We start from the raw sequence: 14,345 nt of genomic DNA, 5'->3' as shown, positions 1-14,345 counted from the left end.
GTTCTGGCATCGGGGGCCCAGGGTGAGAGAGGGAGGTTGTATTAGGTTCTGAGGGTGTTTGTACGGATGCGTGTGTTAGGCGTGCACAGTTTGGGAGTGTTTCCTCTACGGAACAGGGGGGACCAGCCCCACTGGATGGGCTCCTTTGCCCTGCAAGCCCTTCTCCGGCATTCAGACGGTTGGAACACACGTATGGGTGGTAGGTGGGTTCACTTAAAAGCAGGCAAAGGAGGCCCAGAGAGAATGAGCAGCTCTCCCGAAGTCACACAGCAGGGGAGGGGGGAGCCCAGGATTCCAACCCAAGCCTAAGCCCAGAAGCATCGTTTCCCACCCTGATCGTTCTGCAGAGTCCCAGCTTCCGAGCAAAGTTGTAGCGCTCTGCTTTTCTTTTCTTTTTTTTTTATTTTATTTTCTTTATTTTTTTTTTTTTAATTTTTTTTCAACGTTTTTTTTTTTTATTTATTTTTGGGACAGAGAGAGACAGAGCATGAACGGGGGAGGGGCAGAGAGAGAGGGAGACACAGAATCGGAAACAGGCTCCAGGCTCCGAGCCATCAGCCCAGAGCCTGACGCGGGGCTCGAACTCACGGACCGCAAGATCGTGACCTGGCTGAAGTCGGACGCTTAACCGACTGCGCCACCCAGGCGCCCCTGTAGCGCTCTGCTTTTGACAAAGGTCCTCCACCAACAAGCTCACGAAGCAGACAGAGCCCTGGCTGTCTCCGGTTCCTGTTCAGGGTGGCTTGCTCAAGGCCATAGCTAGGTCCATCAGGGACTCAAAACCATGTCTTTTCGTGCCTTTAAGGACAGACAGGTCAAGCAAAAGTAGAAGTATGTGGAATTCACAGCCAGGCCCGTACCCCCAGCTCTGCTGGGTGACCTCGGGCGAGTAGCTTGCCCTCTCTGGGCCTCCAAGCCCTCAGCTGCAAAAAAAAAAAAAAGGGGGGGGTATGATACTCCCTCCCAGGCGGGGCGGTTGGAAGCAGTCCATTTGGTTATTCAAATGCGGGCACAGGCACGTCCAAACCCTCGCAATTCACAGTACCCTTTGCCATCTCAGGAATTTTTTGGGGTAAATACCCTGGGCCAGAATACCTCACGGTTCCATTCGTTAAGTCGTCTGGTCCAAACAGCTTCGTCAGTAGCCTATATACTCACAACTCCGTAGTCATTTGAAAAAGTGACGCACATATGAAAAGATTGGATCTTAATTGCATTCTTATATAACTAGAGTCACAGCTACAGGGATGTGGGTGCCTCTTGGGCTCCAGCAAATTTCTCATATTTTGGCGACAGGCTGCACTCTGCCCCTTTCGTTCCATTCCGTACTGATTTTATCATAGTTTTTGCTTTTCCGCGTAGTCACCGCATAAAACCCAGCTTTGCAAAGACGGGGCATCGTCAGAAAGAATGTAGCTCTATCTAATGTTGGAACAGCTCCCATGGGTCTGTTTTTAAAAATTTTTTAAACAATCTCAGACGGTGGCACCCCCAGGGGTGCTTCTGTGCACCGTGTGGGGACATATAAACAGACATGATCCACATTCTCGTGGAGCCTGAGGTCTGTTGTAAAGGGAAGGAGGAAGGATAGGTCTGTGGAGGAAATAATAGACCCCAGCATCACCGCCTCCAGGAAGGCCTCCTTGACTGCCTAGGCTAGGTCATGTTTCTCTTCCTGTGATCTCCCATGGCTCCTACAGTTTCGCCGATCACAGCACTGGTGGCAGCGTATTGAAATGATCTCTTTATGTGTTCGTAGAATCGAATACGTGACTCAGTAGGATCGTATCCTGTGGGATTTTGCATCCCTCATCCCAGCCCACTCAACCAACGACAGCACTTGCTACTATTACGGTCGTCGTTGTTGTTGGCAGTACTAATGTGGTCTTTATTGCACCTGGAGGCTTTTGTTGCGACTTCCCTCCTTTGCCGGTGACATGGTGCATGGCTTCTGAGGCTCCTGTCCGGAAGACACGAACCACACCACCCAACGTAGTGGGTCCGACACATTCGGCCAGGGTTGTATGGGTGGCACCCCAGGGAGGCATTTAGGGATTCCCCGCGAGGCCCTGGCTCTTCACAGCCCTGCCCTCGGAACACTGCGGGTGGAAGGCGGGGAGACTGCCTGCCCGGGGCAGAGCCCCCCATGGCCACACTGTGGCCGTAGTAAAAGTTTCCACCGCCGGGCCATCCCCAGCGGCCTCACCTTGGCTCCCATATGCCGGGCTCCAGCTGGGTGGCCCATGTTAATTTAGAAATTCCTGTCTCTGAGAAGGCAGTAGCTGAAGAGCCCCCCACTGCAGCAGAACCACTAAATGCACAGGACTTGAAACCCCGCGGGTCCGTGTTTGCGTCCCAGCCCTGCCACTTGCCAGCTGTGTGACTCTGAACAAACTGGCGTCCTCATCAGAAAGAATGATCATGCCAACCATAATACGGAAGCTCGTGGCAATGAGTCTGCCGAACGGCAGGCGCCCAAGTAACATTGGTTGCTAATTACCACACGGTTTCAGTGCTTCCTTGCTTGGTATATTACAAACCATTCCATAACAATAACTTACGGAATCTGAGGGGCGCCTGGGTGGCCCCGTTGTTCAAGCATCTAACTCTTGGTTTCGGCTCAGGTCACGACCCCACGGTTTGTGAGTTCAAGCCCCGCGTCAGGCTATGCACTGACAGTGTGGAGCCCGCTTGGGATTCTCTCTCTCCCTCTCTCTCTGCTCCTCCCCTCCCTCTCTCTCTCAAAATAAATAAATAAACTTAAAAAAAAAACAACAACTGTGGGTGGGGGGGCGCCTGGGTGGCTCGGGTTGAGCGTCCGACTTCAGCTCAGGTCATGATCTCGTGGTTCACGAGTTCGAGCCCCACATCGGGCTCTGTGCTGACAGCTCGGAGCCTGGAGCCGGCTTCGGATTCTGTGTCTCCCTCTGTCTGTCTGCCCGCCCCTCCCCCACGTGCGCTCTGGCTCTCTCTCAAAAATAAATAAATACTAAAAACAATTCTACGGTTAAGGAGAGGGGAGAAATGCAGAGAAAAATAGAAATGAGGGTAGGTTTGCGATTATGTTTAATACCGTCAGTCCAACTCAGCTGTATCCCTGAGAAAGAACAGGGGAAGTTCACACGGATTGCAACCAGAATTGTTTAAAAGCTTAGATCAGTGATTCTCAACCAGAGATGAGTTGGCTCCTCCCCCGGAGACATTTGTCAGTGGCAGTTCCTGGAGACAATTTTGGTCGTTACAACAAGGGTGCTCCCCGTAGCTAATGAGTAGAGGTCAGGGACGTTGCTCAACAGCCGAAAAGGCCAGGATGGCTCCACCACAAAGAATTACCCAGCCCCAAATGTCAGTAGCATCTACGTTGAGAAAACCTGCCTTAGATGATCTTATTCCAAAGTGTGGGTATATCCTCGGAGTGGGAATGTCATTGCCCAGCTAAGGGTGGGGTGTTGTCCAAGTCCATTTATGTCACGGGCAGGAAAAATGGAGTCCAGAGCCTGGGATCGGTTAAACTAGGAATGGGTTCAACTCTCCCCAAGAAGTCATAAGCTGCCAGGCGTCATTTATGATGCTCCTACTGTATACTTTAGGCTCACATGGGATCGTCCTACTGTAGAGCAGACCCTGAGCTTCAAGCGTGCCTTGACGAGCTCCTCCCCAGGGAGGGAAACAGATACTAAATAGTTAAATACACTCAGCGTGTTCACTGCTGGGTGGAGGAAGAACTGAAAGATCAGTGACTCTATTTGGAGTAGAGGGCACCAGGGAAGGCTTCTTGGAGGAGGAGAAATGGGGACTGAGTATTGAAAGGCAAGACTTACCCGGGCAGGGTGGGCAGGTAGGGCGTAAGGCACGAGAAGAGTATTTCATAATGTAACAACACTGCCATCCGTCCATCATTTACCGAGCACCCGTGACCTGCCAAGAACATGCTGTAAACACTTCATACTCATTGTCTTATTTAATCTTCCACATCCCTATGAGATAGATACTACCATTCTTTCCATTTGACTGATGAGGAAAACTGAGGCTCAGAGAGGGTGTGGCCCTTGCTGGCGGTCACACAGCTCGTGCATAGTAGAACCCAGATTTTAACCCAGATTCCGCAGCCCAGGCCATCTGCCCGTGCCCATGTGCCACATGTGCCCGGAGGTGGGAGGTGGGGCGATGGATCTGAGGAATGGGAACCAGTTGGATGTGAGGGGAATGCAGGGAGATGGTAACGGAGAGGCCGGCCAAAGCCAGATCAGACAAGCTGCGAGTGGGCGTCCCCACAGATTTGCATCGTCTCATCCGAGCTGCTTTGGGCTTGCATTTCAGCGGAGGAGTCGCTGGCATGTGATAACCCTGGCTTGCCTGAAAACGGGTACCAAATCCTGTACAAGAGGCTCTACCTGCCGGGAGAGTCCCTCACCTTCATGTGCTACGAAGGCTTTGAGCTCATGGGCGAAGTGACCATTCGATGCCTCCTGGGACAGCCATCCCACTGGAACGGGCCACTGCCCGTGTGTAAAGGTAAAGAAACCTACTCTCGACCCTGGGATGGAGGGCCCCGCAGATGTCAGGTCCGGCTTCTTAGGATTCTCAGCCTGGCCTGAAGAAAAGCCGAGTCACTGTATTTCATTAAATCTAAGATACCGCCATTATTTTCCGCACCACTGAGAAAGGGGGGAAAAAAAGTGCTGTCAATTAAACTATGGCGCACTCTGCCTTCTCCTGGCTTAGCATTTTTATTTTTACTTACTGAAGGTGCTATTTATTTATTTATTTATTTTTATAACTTTTTTTTAAATATGAAATTTATTGTCAAATTGGTTTCCATACAACGCCCAGTGCTCATCCCAAAAGGCGCCCTCCTCAATACCCATCACCCACCCTCCCCTCCCTCCCACCCCCCATCAACCCTCAGTTTGTTCTCGGTTTTTAAGAGTCTCTTATGCTTTGGCTCCCTCCCTGTCTAACTTTTTTTTTTTTTTTTATCCTGAAGGCGCTCTTTAAAACTTAGATTTTCATCATAAAGGAAAGCCATTCTGCTTTTGACTCCTCTTTGGTCACGTGGCTTAAACATTTCCCACCTCCTGCACCCCGTTTTCCCAACCATTTGGTTGCCAAGGGTTACAACTGCTGCGCTGTTGCCTCTGGGGTGGTCTCCCAAGCTGCTCGCACCCAATCTCCAAAGGCTGTGGTGGGTGCACGGTGGGGGCGGGGGCACGGGCATCGTGGGCGCCACCTGCTGGCCGTGGAGTGAATAACATGCCATTGGTTGTAAGACACGCCCCATCCCAGAGATGGTCAAGAGCGAAATGTATTTTAGAATCCGTGAAACCCTCATCATTGAAATTAAGAATTGGAATACCCAGTGAGACTTGGATCCATTTATCTGGGTCTTTAAGATGTGCGATTAATAACAATATCTTAAAGCCGTTCAATGCTTTAGGCCAGTAGATCTTAACCTTTTATGGAGTCAAAACCCCCTTGAGAATCAGGCAGAATACTCTGAATTCTCTCCCCAGCAAGAAGGGAAGCATGGAGTTTTACATTTCTATTTGGGAACCCATCGCCTCAGTGGATGCCCACATGCCTTATTCATGAACTTCAGCACTGAGTCTTAAAAATGTTTTCCAACCAGCATTTCTGCTCCTAGGTATATGCACAAAATAATTGCCAATAGGTATTCAAACCAGCACTTGTAAACGAATATTCATAGAGGCATCGTTCACAAAATATGGAAACAACCCCAATGTCCATCAACTGATGAGTGGATAAGCAAAATGTGGCGTATCCATATGGTGGAATATTATTCAGCCATGAAAAGGAGCAAAGTGCTGCTGTGTCCATAGCCCGGATGGACATTGAAAACCTTATGCTAAGCGAAAGAAGCCAGACACAAAAGATCACATATCCTATGATTACGTTTATATGAAATATCCAAAATGGTAAATTGGTAGAGACAGGAAGCAGACTGGTGGCTGCCGGGGGCTGGGTGGAGAGAAAGGAGTAACTGCTTCTTTGGTACAAAGTTTCCTTTTAGGGGTGATGAGAATGTTCTGGAAAGAGAGAGAGGCGGTGGCTACCCAACATTGCGAGTGTGCTAAATGCCACAAAATTGCACACTTTACAATGGTTAATTTTATGTTATGTGAAATTTACCTCAAATTTTTTAAAAGGTTTTTTTTTTTCCCTGAATTACCTCATTTAAAGCCCTAGGACCACTCTCTAAGATAAATGAAGGATTGTACCCATTTTACAAAAAGAGAGGCTCAGAGAAGTTAAGTGACTGTCTCAAAGCCACACAGCTGTTACGAGACAAATCTGGGACTTGAACCCATATCTCCTGATTGTCAATATCCTGCCTCTTCTCCAGTGGGCTGGGTCAGGGTGGGCTTCACAGCTGTTAGGCTGATAGCCTCCAACCAGCCAGTGACTTCAGCATTAGAATCACCCAGACTGTTTATTAGGAACACATTCTGGAGCGCCTGGGTGGCTCAGTCGGTTAAGCGTCCGACTTCGGCTCAGGTCGTGATCTCACAGTTCGTGAGTTCGAGCCCCGCGTCGAGCTCTGTGCTGACAGCTCGGAGCCTGGAGCCTGCTTCTGCTTCTGTGTCTCCCTCTCTCTCTCTCTCTCTCTGCATTTCTCTCTCTCTCTCTCTCTCTCTCTCTCAATAAATAAACATTAAAAAACAAGAAATAAATTCTGGAATCTACCCCAGATCTACAAAATTAGAACCGGAGGGGTAGGACCCTAAAATAAGCATTGTAACAAGCTCTGGGTTGCTCAAATACACTTCGAATTTGAGAACCATTTAAGGCAGTGATTTCCAAACACAGAGTGCAAGTATAAACAGATTTCTGGGTCCCTGCAGGGGAGATGCTAATTTCACCGGGTCTAGAGCAGGACCCAGGGAGCCAGGGTAACTAGCATCCGCGGTGAGTCTTAGCATCTGGCAAATGTGGGAAACACGGGCCTAGAGCAGGATGTTCTCACCTGGAGTCGAGCAGGGGTTTATCCTGCAAGAGCAAAGTCTTTATACAAGCAGTTCTTAATAAGAGGGCAAGAGATCGTGTTGAAATGCAAAGAAAAATAAGGAATCAGCAACCGGGATTTATGACAACTATCTTCCTGGGGTGCTTGGGTGGCTCAGTCAGTTAAGCGTCTAGTCTCTTTGTTTCGGCTCAGGTCCCGATCTCACAGCTTCGCGAGTTCAAGCCCTGCGCTGGGCTCTGTGCTGACAGTGCAGAGCCTGCTTGGGATTCTCTCTACCCCTCCCCTACTTGCGCTGTCTCTGTCTCTGTCTCTGTCTCAAAATAAATAAACTTAAAAAAAAAAAAGATGACTATCTTCCTCCTCTTAAATTCCTTAAACTGCCTTCCTCCTCCCAAATTCCTGCCCTAGTCTTGACTAAATCCAGCCCTGTGTGCGAATTTATTTTCGATAGCACAGGAGATCTGCTTTGTAGAGTTAAAACACGGGGATGTTTTCCCCCGGTTAAGATTTCCTGTAAACCTTCTAAGTGCTACATGGACGGTAACAGAAATTAATCTGGTGTTGCTAGTAAGAGTTCTGCATGGAGGAAAATTAATAGGTTTTTTTTTTATAAGAAATCTAAGTTTAAGATAGATTAAAAGGCCGTTTTTGATCTGCCCCAGGACTGTTTATATTCTTTTTGGATTAGCTACAAAAGTATCTCGTGCAAGAGTTAGAAGAAATCAGAGCCGCAAGGAAAGCGTTAGCAGCTCTTCTCTTCTGTTCTCCAGCCCTTCCTTTCCTCCCCGGAAGCCAGTACTAATCACCCCCGAGTGTCCCATCTCCCAGTTCCTTGGACTCACACAAATAGATACACTGCCGGGGAAGGGGGTGGGGCAGGGGATGTTGGTTTCCAAGTAAAAACACTTCGAAGGATACTTACCTTGTGTTTTGCTTTTCCCCACTTATCACACATCTCCGTCAAGTTGGAAAAAAAGGAAAAATGTGGCTTCTGCCCTATCTTTTTCATTGCCGCCCATCATTCCACGCTGGGATATATCATGATGCGTCCAGTCCTTCCTCTGTGGACGGATCTCCCGGTTCTTTTCCGGGTTCTTGTTTGTTTGGTCTCGTGTTGCCCAGAAACACCCTTGCCCATGAATCTTCGGGTGCTGACTTTTCTCGTCAAATAGGACACATTCCTCAAATTGGGATCAGTGGTGTGGGCAAAGATCCGTGGATGCTGAGTTTTTGTGGATTTTGCCAGATCCTTTTCCATAACCATAGTGATTTGTGCCCCCCCTCTAATAATGGGTGATAATGTCCCTTTCCGCACGTCCTTGCCAGCATTGGATGCTATCATTTTTTTTTTTTTTTGATGTTGCCAATCTTAAGGGAAAATGAAACTGCCATCCAAAAATACACACGTGATCAAAAACATACGAAAAGATAAAAGTTGCTCAATCCCTGAACCCTCTATGTTCTAAGATAGGTGAGCCCTTGAAGCCCCAGCAGGTGAGTGGCCCCCTGCCCCCCCACTTTCTTTCTCAGGCACAGCAGAGTTTCTGGCAGGAAAGGATCTTGGGGGATCCTTACATCCTTCTCTCCCCTCCATTTCTACCCCTGAGACCCCATGACTCTGTAAGGCAATGAGAAGTCACTTCCCCTTCCAAAAAAATGTGGGCTGCATGGACATTTTGTGATCTGGAGTTAGCAAGGTGACTGAGCGCCAATGTAAAGCCACCTGACTGGGACTCAGATGCGGGGCTTCTGCCTGACTCTGCTGTGGACCAGCTGCATGCCCTTGAGCCAGCCACCCTCCCTCTCCGACCTTGGTTCCTCTTTGTGTGAAATAAAAGGAAAAGCCAGGAGGCTGCATTTTAGCATGTGCCCCAGGAGCCACTGACCACACTCCAAGGGACACAAGTTCAAGGCTTCCTTCTGGCTCCGAGGTTCAGTAGGAGTCCCTGCACTCCCACACACACACCCAATGTCCAGCTCGTATCTTGGGCAGGAAGCATCTGTCCCCATCTCTCCATTTTCCTGTTGCCCTAATTCCAGAGACACCTGCAGTCAGTTAGTAAGCTGGCTGATTCAGTTGGCATCACATGGTAATGACTAAAGTCAAAGAGTGACTTTGACCAAGGCACAGATTAGGAAGTCTGAGTATTAGGACATGAGTACAGCTGGGCCTCTGGTGACCATCCCCTGTCACTCCTTTATAATGCAATCTTTTTATCTAAGCCCTTCACCCTGGGGTTTTGCATCTTTGAAACACATCCGTGTGGGTATATTTCTGTGCTCGGCTACCATGAGGTCTTTGGGGCCAAAACCTGGGAATGTCAGTCTTTATCGTCTTGAACTTCCAGAGAACTTGTATAAGGAATACAGGGAAATGAGTGAATTCCAGAGAGTTCTAGTCTGTGACAGTGAATGAAAATCGCTTTACATAGAATATAAATAATAGCCAAATAAATATGGAATAGAAGGGAAACCAGAAAGCTTCGTATAAACATGTATTTCAAAGCAGGAAAACAGTTTCGCCTCTGGCTGGATTCTGGATTTGGGGCTCTGTCTCGAGCCTCACCGTTGGTCAATCTTTGTCTTACATAAGGAACAATAAAAGGGCAGAACTATGTGATTAAAAGCAGAGGGTGGGGAAGGTCGAGCGGTCTTGAGCGTAAAGCCTGCCTCCATCCGCACAGAAGCTGTGTGAGGTCAGAAAAGTTGCTTTACTTCTCTGAGCCTCGGTTTGTTCATCTGCAAAATGGGGATGATGATGGCATCTGCCTAACGAGATTGTCGTAAGGGTTAAATGAGCACATACATGTATAAAGCTCTTAGCACAATGTCTGACATGCAGTGAGTGTTCAGTAATTGTTCACTATTACCACCGTCATCCTTGTCTTTTTCGTATCTATCTCACGATCTCTCAGGACCCTGGGAAGGGAATGTGTCCAGGCATTTCCACTAATTCCAGCAGCCCAAGATAAAGAAAAGCCTAGTACTAACTTCAGCAAAGCATGGCGTGGGCTTTTGCCCCTAATGTTTTGCCGTCACTCCATGCAGAGTGAATTCACTTGACATTAACCAATGCTTCCAATTTCCCTTTCAGTTAATCAAGACAGCTTTGAACACGCATTAGAAGGTGAGTTCCATAATGAAAAAAAAAAATCCAATAAATCAAGCTCATAGCAGAAAACAAGGGCAGGTCCTTGCATATTCTTCTCCAAGTGCTTAAAAAAAAAAAAAAAAAAAAAAAGCAGAAATCCCATCTTCACACTGCTGAAAATAATTTCAAAATAAAACATATTGTAAAAGAACCAGGCCATCATATTTGCAACCTAGGGTCCTAACAATGACCTGAAAGGGATTTACTACCACTTATGAACATGGGGTCAGAATATCAGAGGGTCCTGAGAAAGGCACAACCCTGTTGTACAACTTTTCACCCACGTGGTGCTGTTTGGGGGAATTAAATCCAGTGATGCCCCACCTCCCATGCTGAGAACCCCCCTGGCTTTGGGAGGGAAAGGTCTGCCTGGCGGATGCCCTGTGGTCTGTGTTCCCTTTGGTCTTTGTCTTCCCCAAATTACCTGTCCCTGTGTCCTCCTGGTTTTAGATCCTCCTCCTGTTAGGAATTCCCAAGTGAGATTTATTCATGGGGAACGGACGGTAAAAGCTAGCCAGGATTTTGTTTTGGCTTTTATTCTATGTTTCCTTCCCTTGCAACCCCTCCCATATGTAAAACATTCTGCATGCTGTATCATTTCCATTCACTTTGGTACAAAGCCACTCACCAGGGATGTGGTGTCAGAAAAAAAACCATATATATATTCATGTTTTAAGTTGTAACCAGTTAAGCAGTCTTTACTATTATTTTTGGAGCCGCTTAGCTTTCTGACAATAAGTAATTCACTCAGAGTGTGGGGCTGTGTGAATTACGTGTCATTAGCTGCTCTCCCTTGCAACAGATGACATTGTAATCCAAACAGGCAGGGCCGGGGCTCAGGTGTAAGTGCAGAAGAGGACCACATATTAGTCACCCTGCAGGGAAAAGAGAGGGCACTTTGTGGTGTTAGTGTCTTCTCAAGCCATCTCTTTGCTGCCTTTCAGCAACCAATGAACCATGGGAATGTCTCAAAGGCCTGGGTGGCTCAGACATGATGAGTGCCATCGTAATGTTTTGGGCTCATGCAGTTGTCATGGGTGTTAGGATCGATTTTTCAGACTCTGGAGAGTGGCAGTTAATGGATTATAGATTGGTGTGCACAGCTGAGCTCTATTGGCCGTGGCCGTGGAGAAATGGCAGACAGAACCTGGAGCACGAGCACCTAGAAGAGACGTAGGGTGTCCCATCAAGCTATCCTGGGAAAATGCCCCTGGCCCCCTACATCAGCTACAACAGTTTCCACAACCCAGGGGGAGGTGGTGAGAGGCTCCCAGAGAGGCAGAGAGGGTGCGGCCACGGCCTCTGAGTGTCCCCAGTTGGGGTGTCATCGCAAGGTGCATACTGAGAATGGACCCGGCTGCCCAGCGCCCTCTCCTGGAGGGTCTGGGGGACACCTGTCAGTCTGGGTGCAGCAAAGCACCCCGTTTTCCATGGGATGCTGAGCAAATCTGCCTTCCCAGTTAGCACACGTGAGATGTTCTCCAAGTCTCTCCTTGAGGGATTTTAGCCGGATTTCAACTGCACCCAGCCACCCGCCCCCCCCCCCCAAAAATGGGCATGGTATGACCGAGGTTTGAAAGAGTGTAATTCTCCGTAGCCCCGTGGGTTCCATTGCAAAGAACCAGCCCCATTCCCTCTAGCGTCCGCCTCTTCTCCCCTCTGGGGATGGTTCTCCGGTGGCCAAGGCTCTGCGATGCCCTGGGAGGGCAGGTGCTCCCCTGGGAGCCGGGTACCCACATGGGCCGAGGGCGTGAGACACGAGGGCTTCACCGGCTTGTGTGTTTAGTAGCAGAAGCGGCAGCAGAGACATCGCTGGAAGGGGGAAACATGGCGCTGGCAATCTTCATCCCTGTTCTCATCATCTCCTTACTGCTGGGAGGAGCCTACATTTACATCACCAGGTAGGGGGCTTCGGGGCAGGGGGTGGGGGGCTGCGGTCCACTCAATGACCAGAGCACTGGGAGGCTGCGTCACCACCTGTAGCTTGGGGGCAGGGGTACTTGTGTGCTTGTAGATGACGTGACCTCCCAGCCCCACCCCCCACGGTAGGAGGCATGATCCCTGACCTCAGGGAGCTGTGGTTTAATGAGAGAGACACATCTTTCACACTGCCAGGCACACTGACATCTACCCCGTCATTCACTCATTCATTCATTCGCTTTTTCGACACACGTGACAAATCCAACACGCGCCAGACGTTGTCCCGGGTGTTGGGGTTGTGGAGCTTGCCTGCAGTGAGGAAGGAAGATACTCAGCCATCGCCAGGATATTCACTCAGTCATTCAAATTCACAATTATTGGGCACCTACTGTGTGCCGGGCAGTTTTGGGGGGCGGGGGGATTCTAGGAACATCCTTGTGAACAAAACAGAAGGAGATCTTTGATATGTGGGGCCCAGGTTCTAATGGGAGAGAGACAGACAAGCAGAGTGTAAAAGAGAATACAGGTGACTCTTGAAACAAATGAGGGTTAGGGGCGCCGACACCCAGTGATCAAAACTTTGCACATAACTTTTGACTCCCTGAACGCTAAACCGCCGTTGACCAGAAACCTTACAGATAACATAAACAGTCAAGTAACACATATTTTGTATGTTATATGTATTATATACTGTATGCTTACAATAGAGGCAGCTAGAGAAAAGAAAGTGTTATTAAGGAAATCATAAGAGAAAATACTTAAAGGTACCATACTGTATTTATCCAAAAAGAAAAATCCACATATAAGTGGACCTGCGCGGTTCAAACCTGTGTTGTTCAAAAGCCGACTGTGTACATTAGGAGGTGATGAATGCAGGGAGAAAAGAAAGCTGAGAAGGGAGCAAAAGGGACCTGGGCTAGAGGAGGTGGTTGAACTTTAAAAGAAGAGTCCCCACTGAGAAATGACATTTGAGAAAGGACTTGAAAGCAATAATGAGTCGCCTGTGCAAATATCTGGAAAAGGAGGATTCCAGGCAGATAAACAGTATGTGCAAAGGCCCTGAGGCAGGCCTCTGCCCAATATAAATTTTTTCTGCCCTTGTGGAGCCCACAGTGTAGTAGGGGGAGAGGAGAAACACACAAATTATAACACACCGTGAGGAACACAATGAAGGAAAGAGATAAGGTGTGGTAATGGAAGGACCACCTTTTTTTCAGTTTATTTATTTTGACAGTGGGGAGAGGTGCAAGGGAGGGGCAGAGAGAGGGAGAGAGAGAATCCCAAGCAGGTTCCACTCTGTCAGCACGTATCCCAATGCGGGGCTCGATCTCACACACCACGAGCTCATGGCCTGAGCCGAAAGCTAGAGTGGGACACTTAACCGACTGAGCCACTCAGGTACCCCAAAGAACCACCTTTTAAATAGGTAGTCAGAGAAGGGTGCTCTGAGGCAACACAGTACATAGTAGGTGCTCAAAAAATGCTCATTATTACTTTTTTCTCTCTGCATTAAACAGGCGCTTGAACCACCTTACGGGTAAAAACCAGTTGAGCTTTACCCCTCCCCAGTAAGAGGAGGTACTAAGGCTTTAGTTATCAGTGACTGGGTTGAAGTTGAGAACAATTTGGATTGTCATCTGCTCCAGGACAAGTAATTTCTCCCTCTTCCATTGTCTCTTCTCCAGATGCCGCTATTACTCCAGCCTCCGCCTGCCCCTGATGTACTCCCACCCCTACAGCCAGATCACCGTGGAAACCGAGTTTGACAACCCCATTTATGAGACAGGGGTAAGTTGGTCTGTCTTCTCCACCCCCCACGCCCGTGCCTCCCTCCTTGTCTGCTTCAAACGCACCGACATCAAAACAGAAGGTTTCATTTCCTTTGGCTCACGATGCTACTGCCAGAAAAGCATGGCCGGTGGTCCTGCCCCAGCCCCACCGTGACCACTATGGGGATAACCGCTGGGAGAACCCAGCTCTCTTTGCGTGCCGATGACAAGCCTGGAAGGCTTGCTCTGGGCAGTAACAGCCACAGAAAGAAATCACAGGCTTTTGGCTGCACCAAAGAAAGACCCGTGGAGACACAGCTGAGATGGGTCAGAACCCACCAGAGGCAATGGGCCGCACCCCACATCTGGCTGAACTCCACTCCGTATTGAGTGACAATGTGCAACGTTCCAACCCGTTTGGGTGGCAGACATTTGTGTGGGGTACTAGGGACACAGTCGTGAACCAAATAGACATGGTCCAGCCATTAATGGGCTTATGGTCTTGCAAAGGAGACAGAGA

At 48.8% G+C, this 14,345-nt stretch overlaps 1 protein-coding gene across 3 annotated transcripts in view; it reads left to right on the top strand.

The window, feature by feature from the left end:
* Window positions 1–14,345, top strand: part of SEZ6L (seizure related 6 homolog like) — a 177,188-nt gene that overhangs the window by 158,431 nt on the left and 4,412 nt on the right. Inside the window, exons 13-16 of one of the 3 annotated variants that reach the window (XM_053902223.1) lie at window positions 4,321–4,515; window positions 10,080–10,112; window positions 11,929–12,037; window positions 13,742–13,844. In XM_053902223.1, the coding sequence (XP_053758198.1) occupies window positions 4,321–4,515; window positions 10,080–10,112; window positions 11,929–12,037; window positions 13,742–13,844 (440 nt within the window). Of the gene's footprint in view, window positions 1–4,320; window positions 4,516–10,079; window positions 10,113–11,922; window positions 12,038–13,741; window positions 13,845–14,345 lie in introns of all 3 variants that reach the window. The other 2 variants (XM_053902222.1, XM_053902224.1) reach the window with 2 other exon arrangements.

The sequence above is a fragment of the Panthera pardus genome, unplaced genomic scaffold (genome assembly GCF_024362965.1).
Source record: "Panthera pardus isolate Hobbes unplaced genomic scaffold, ASM2436296v1 HiC_scaffold_15, whole genome shotgun sequence".
Classification (NCBI taxonomy): domain Eukaryota; kingdom Metazoa; phylum Chordata; class Mammalia; order Carnivora; family Felidae; genus Panthera; species Panthera pardus.
The sequence above is the reverse complement of the archived record's forward strand: the minus strand, read 5'-3'. Positions and strand labels throughout refer to the sequence as shown.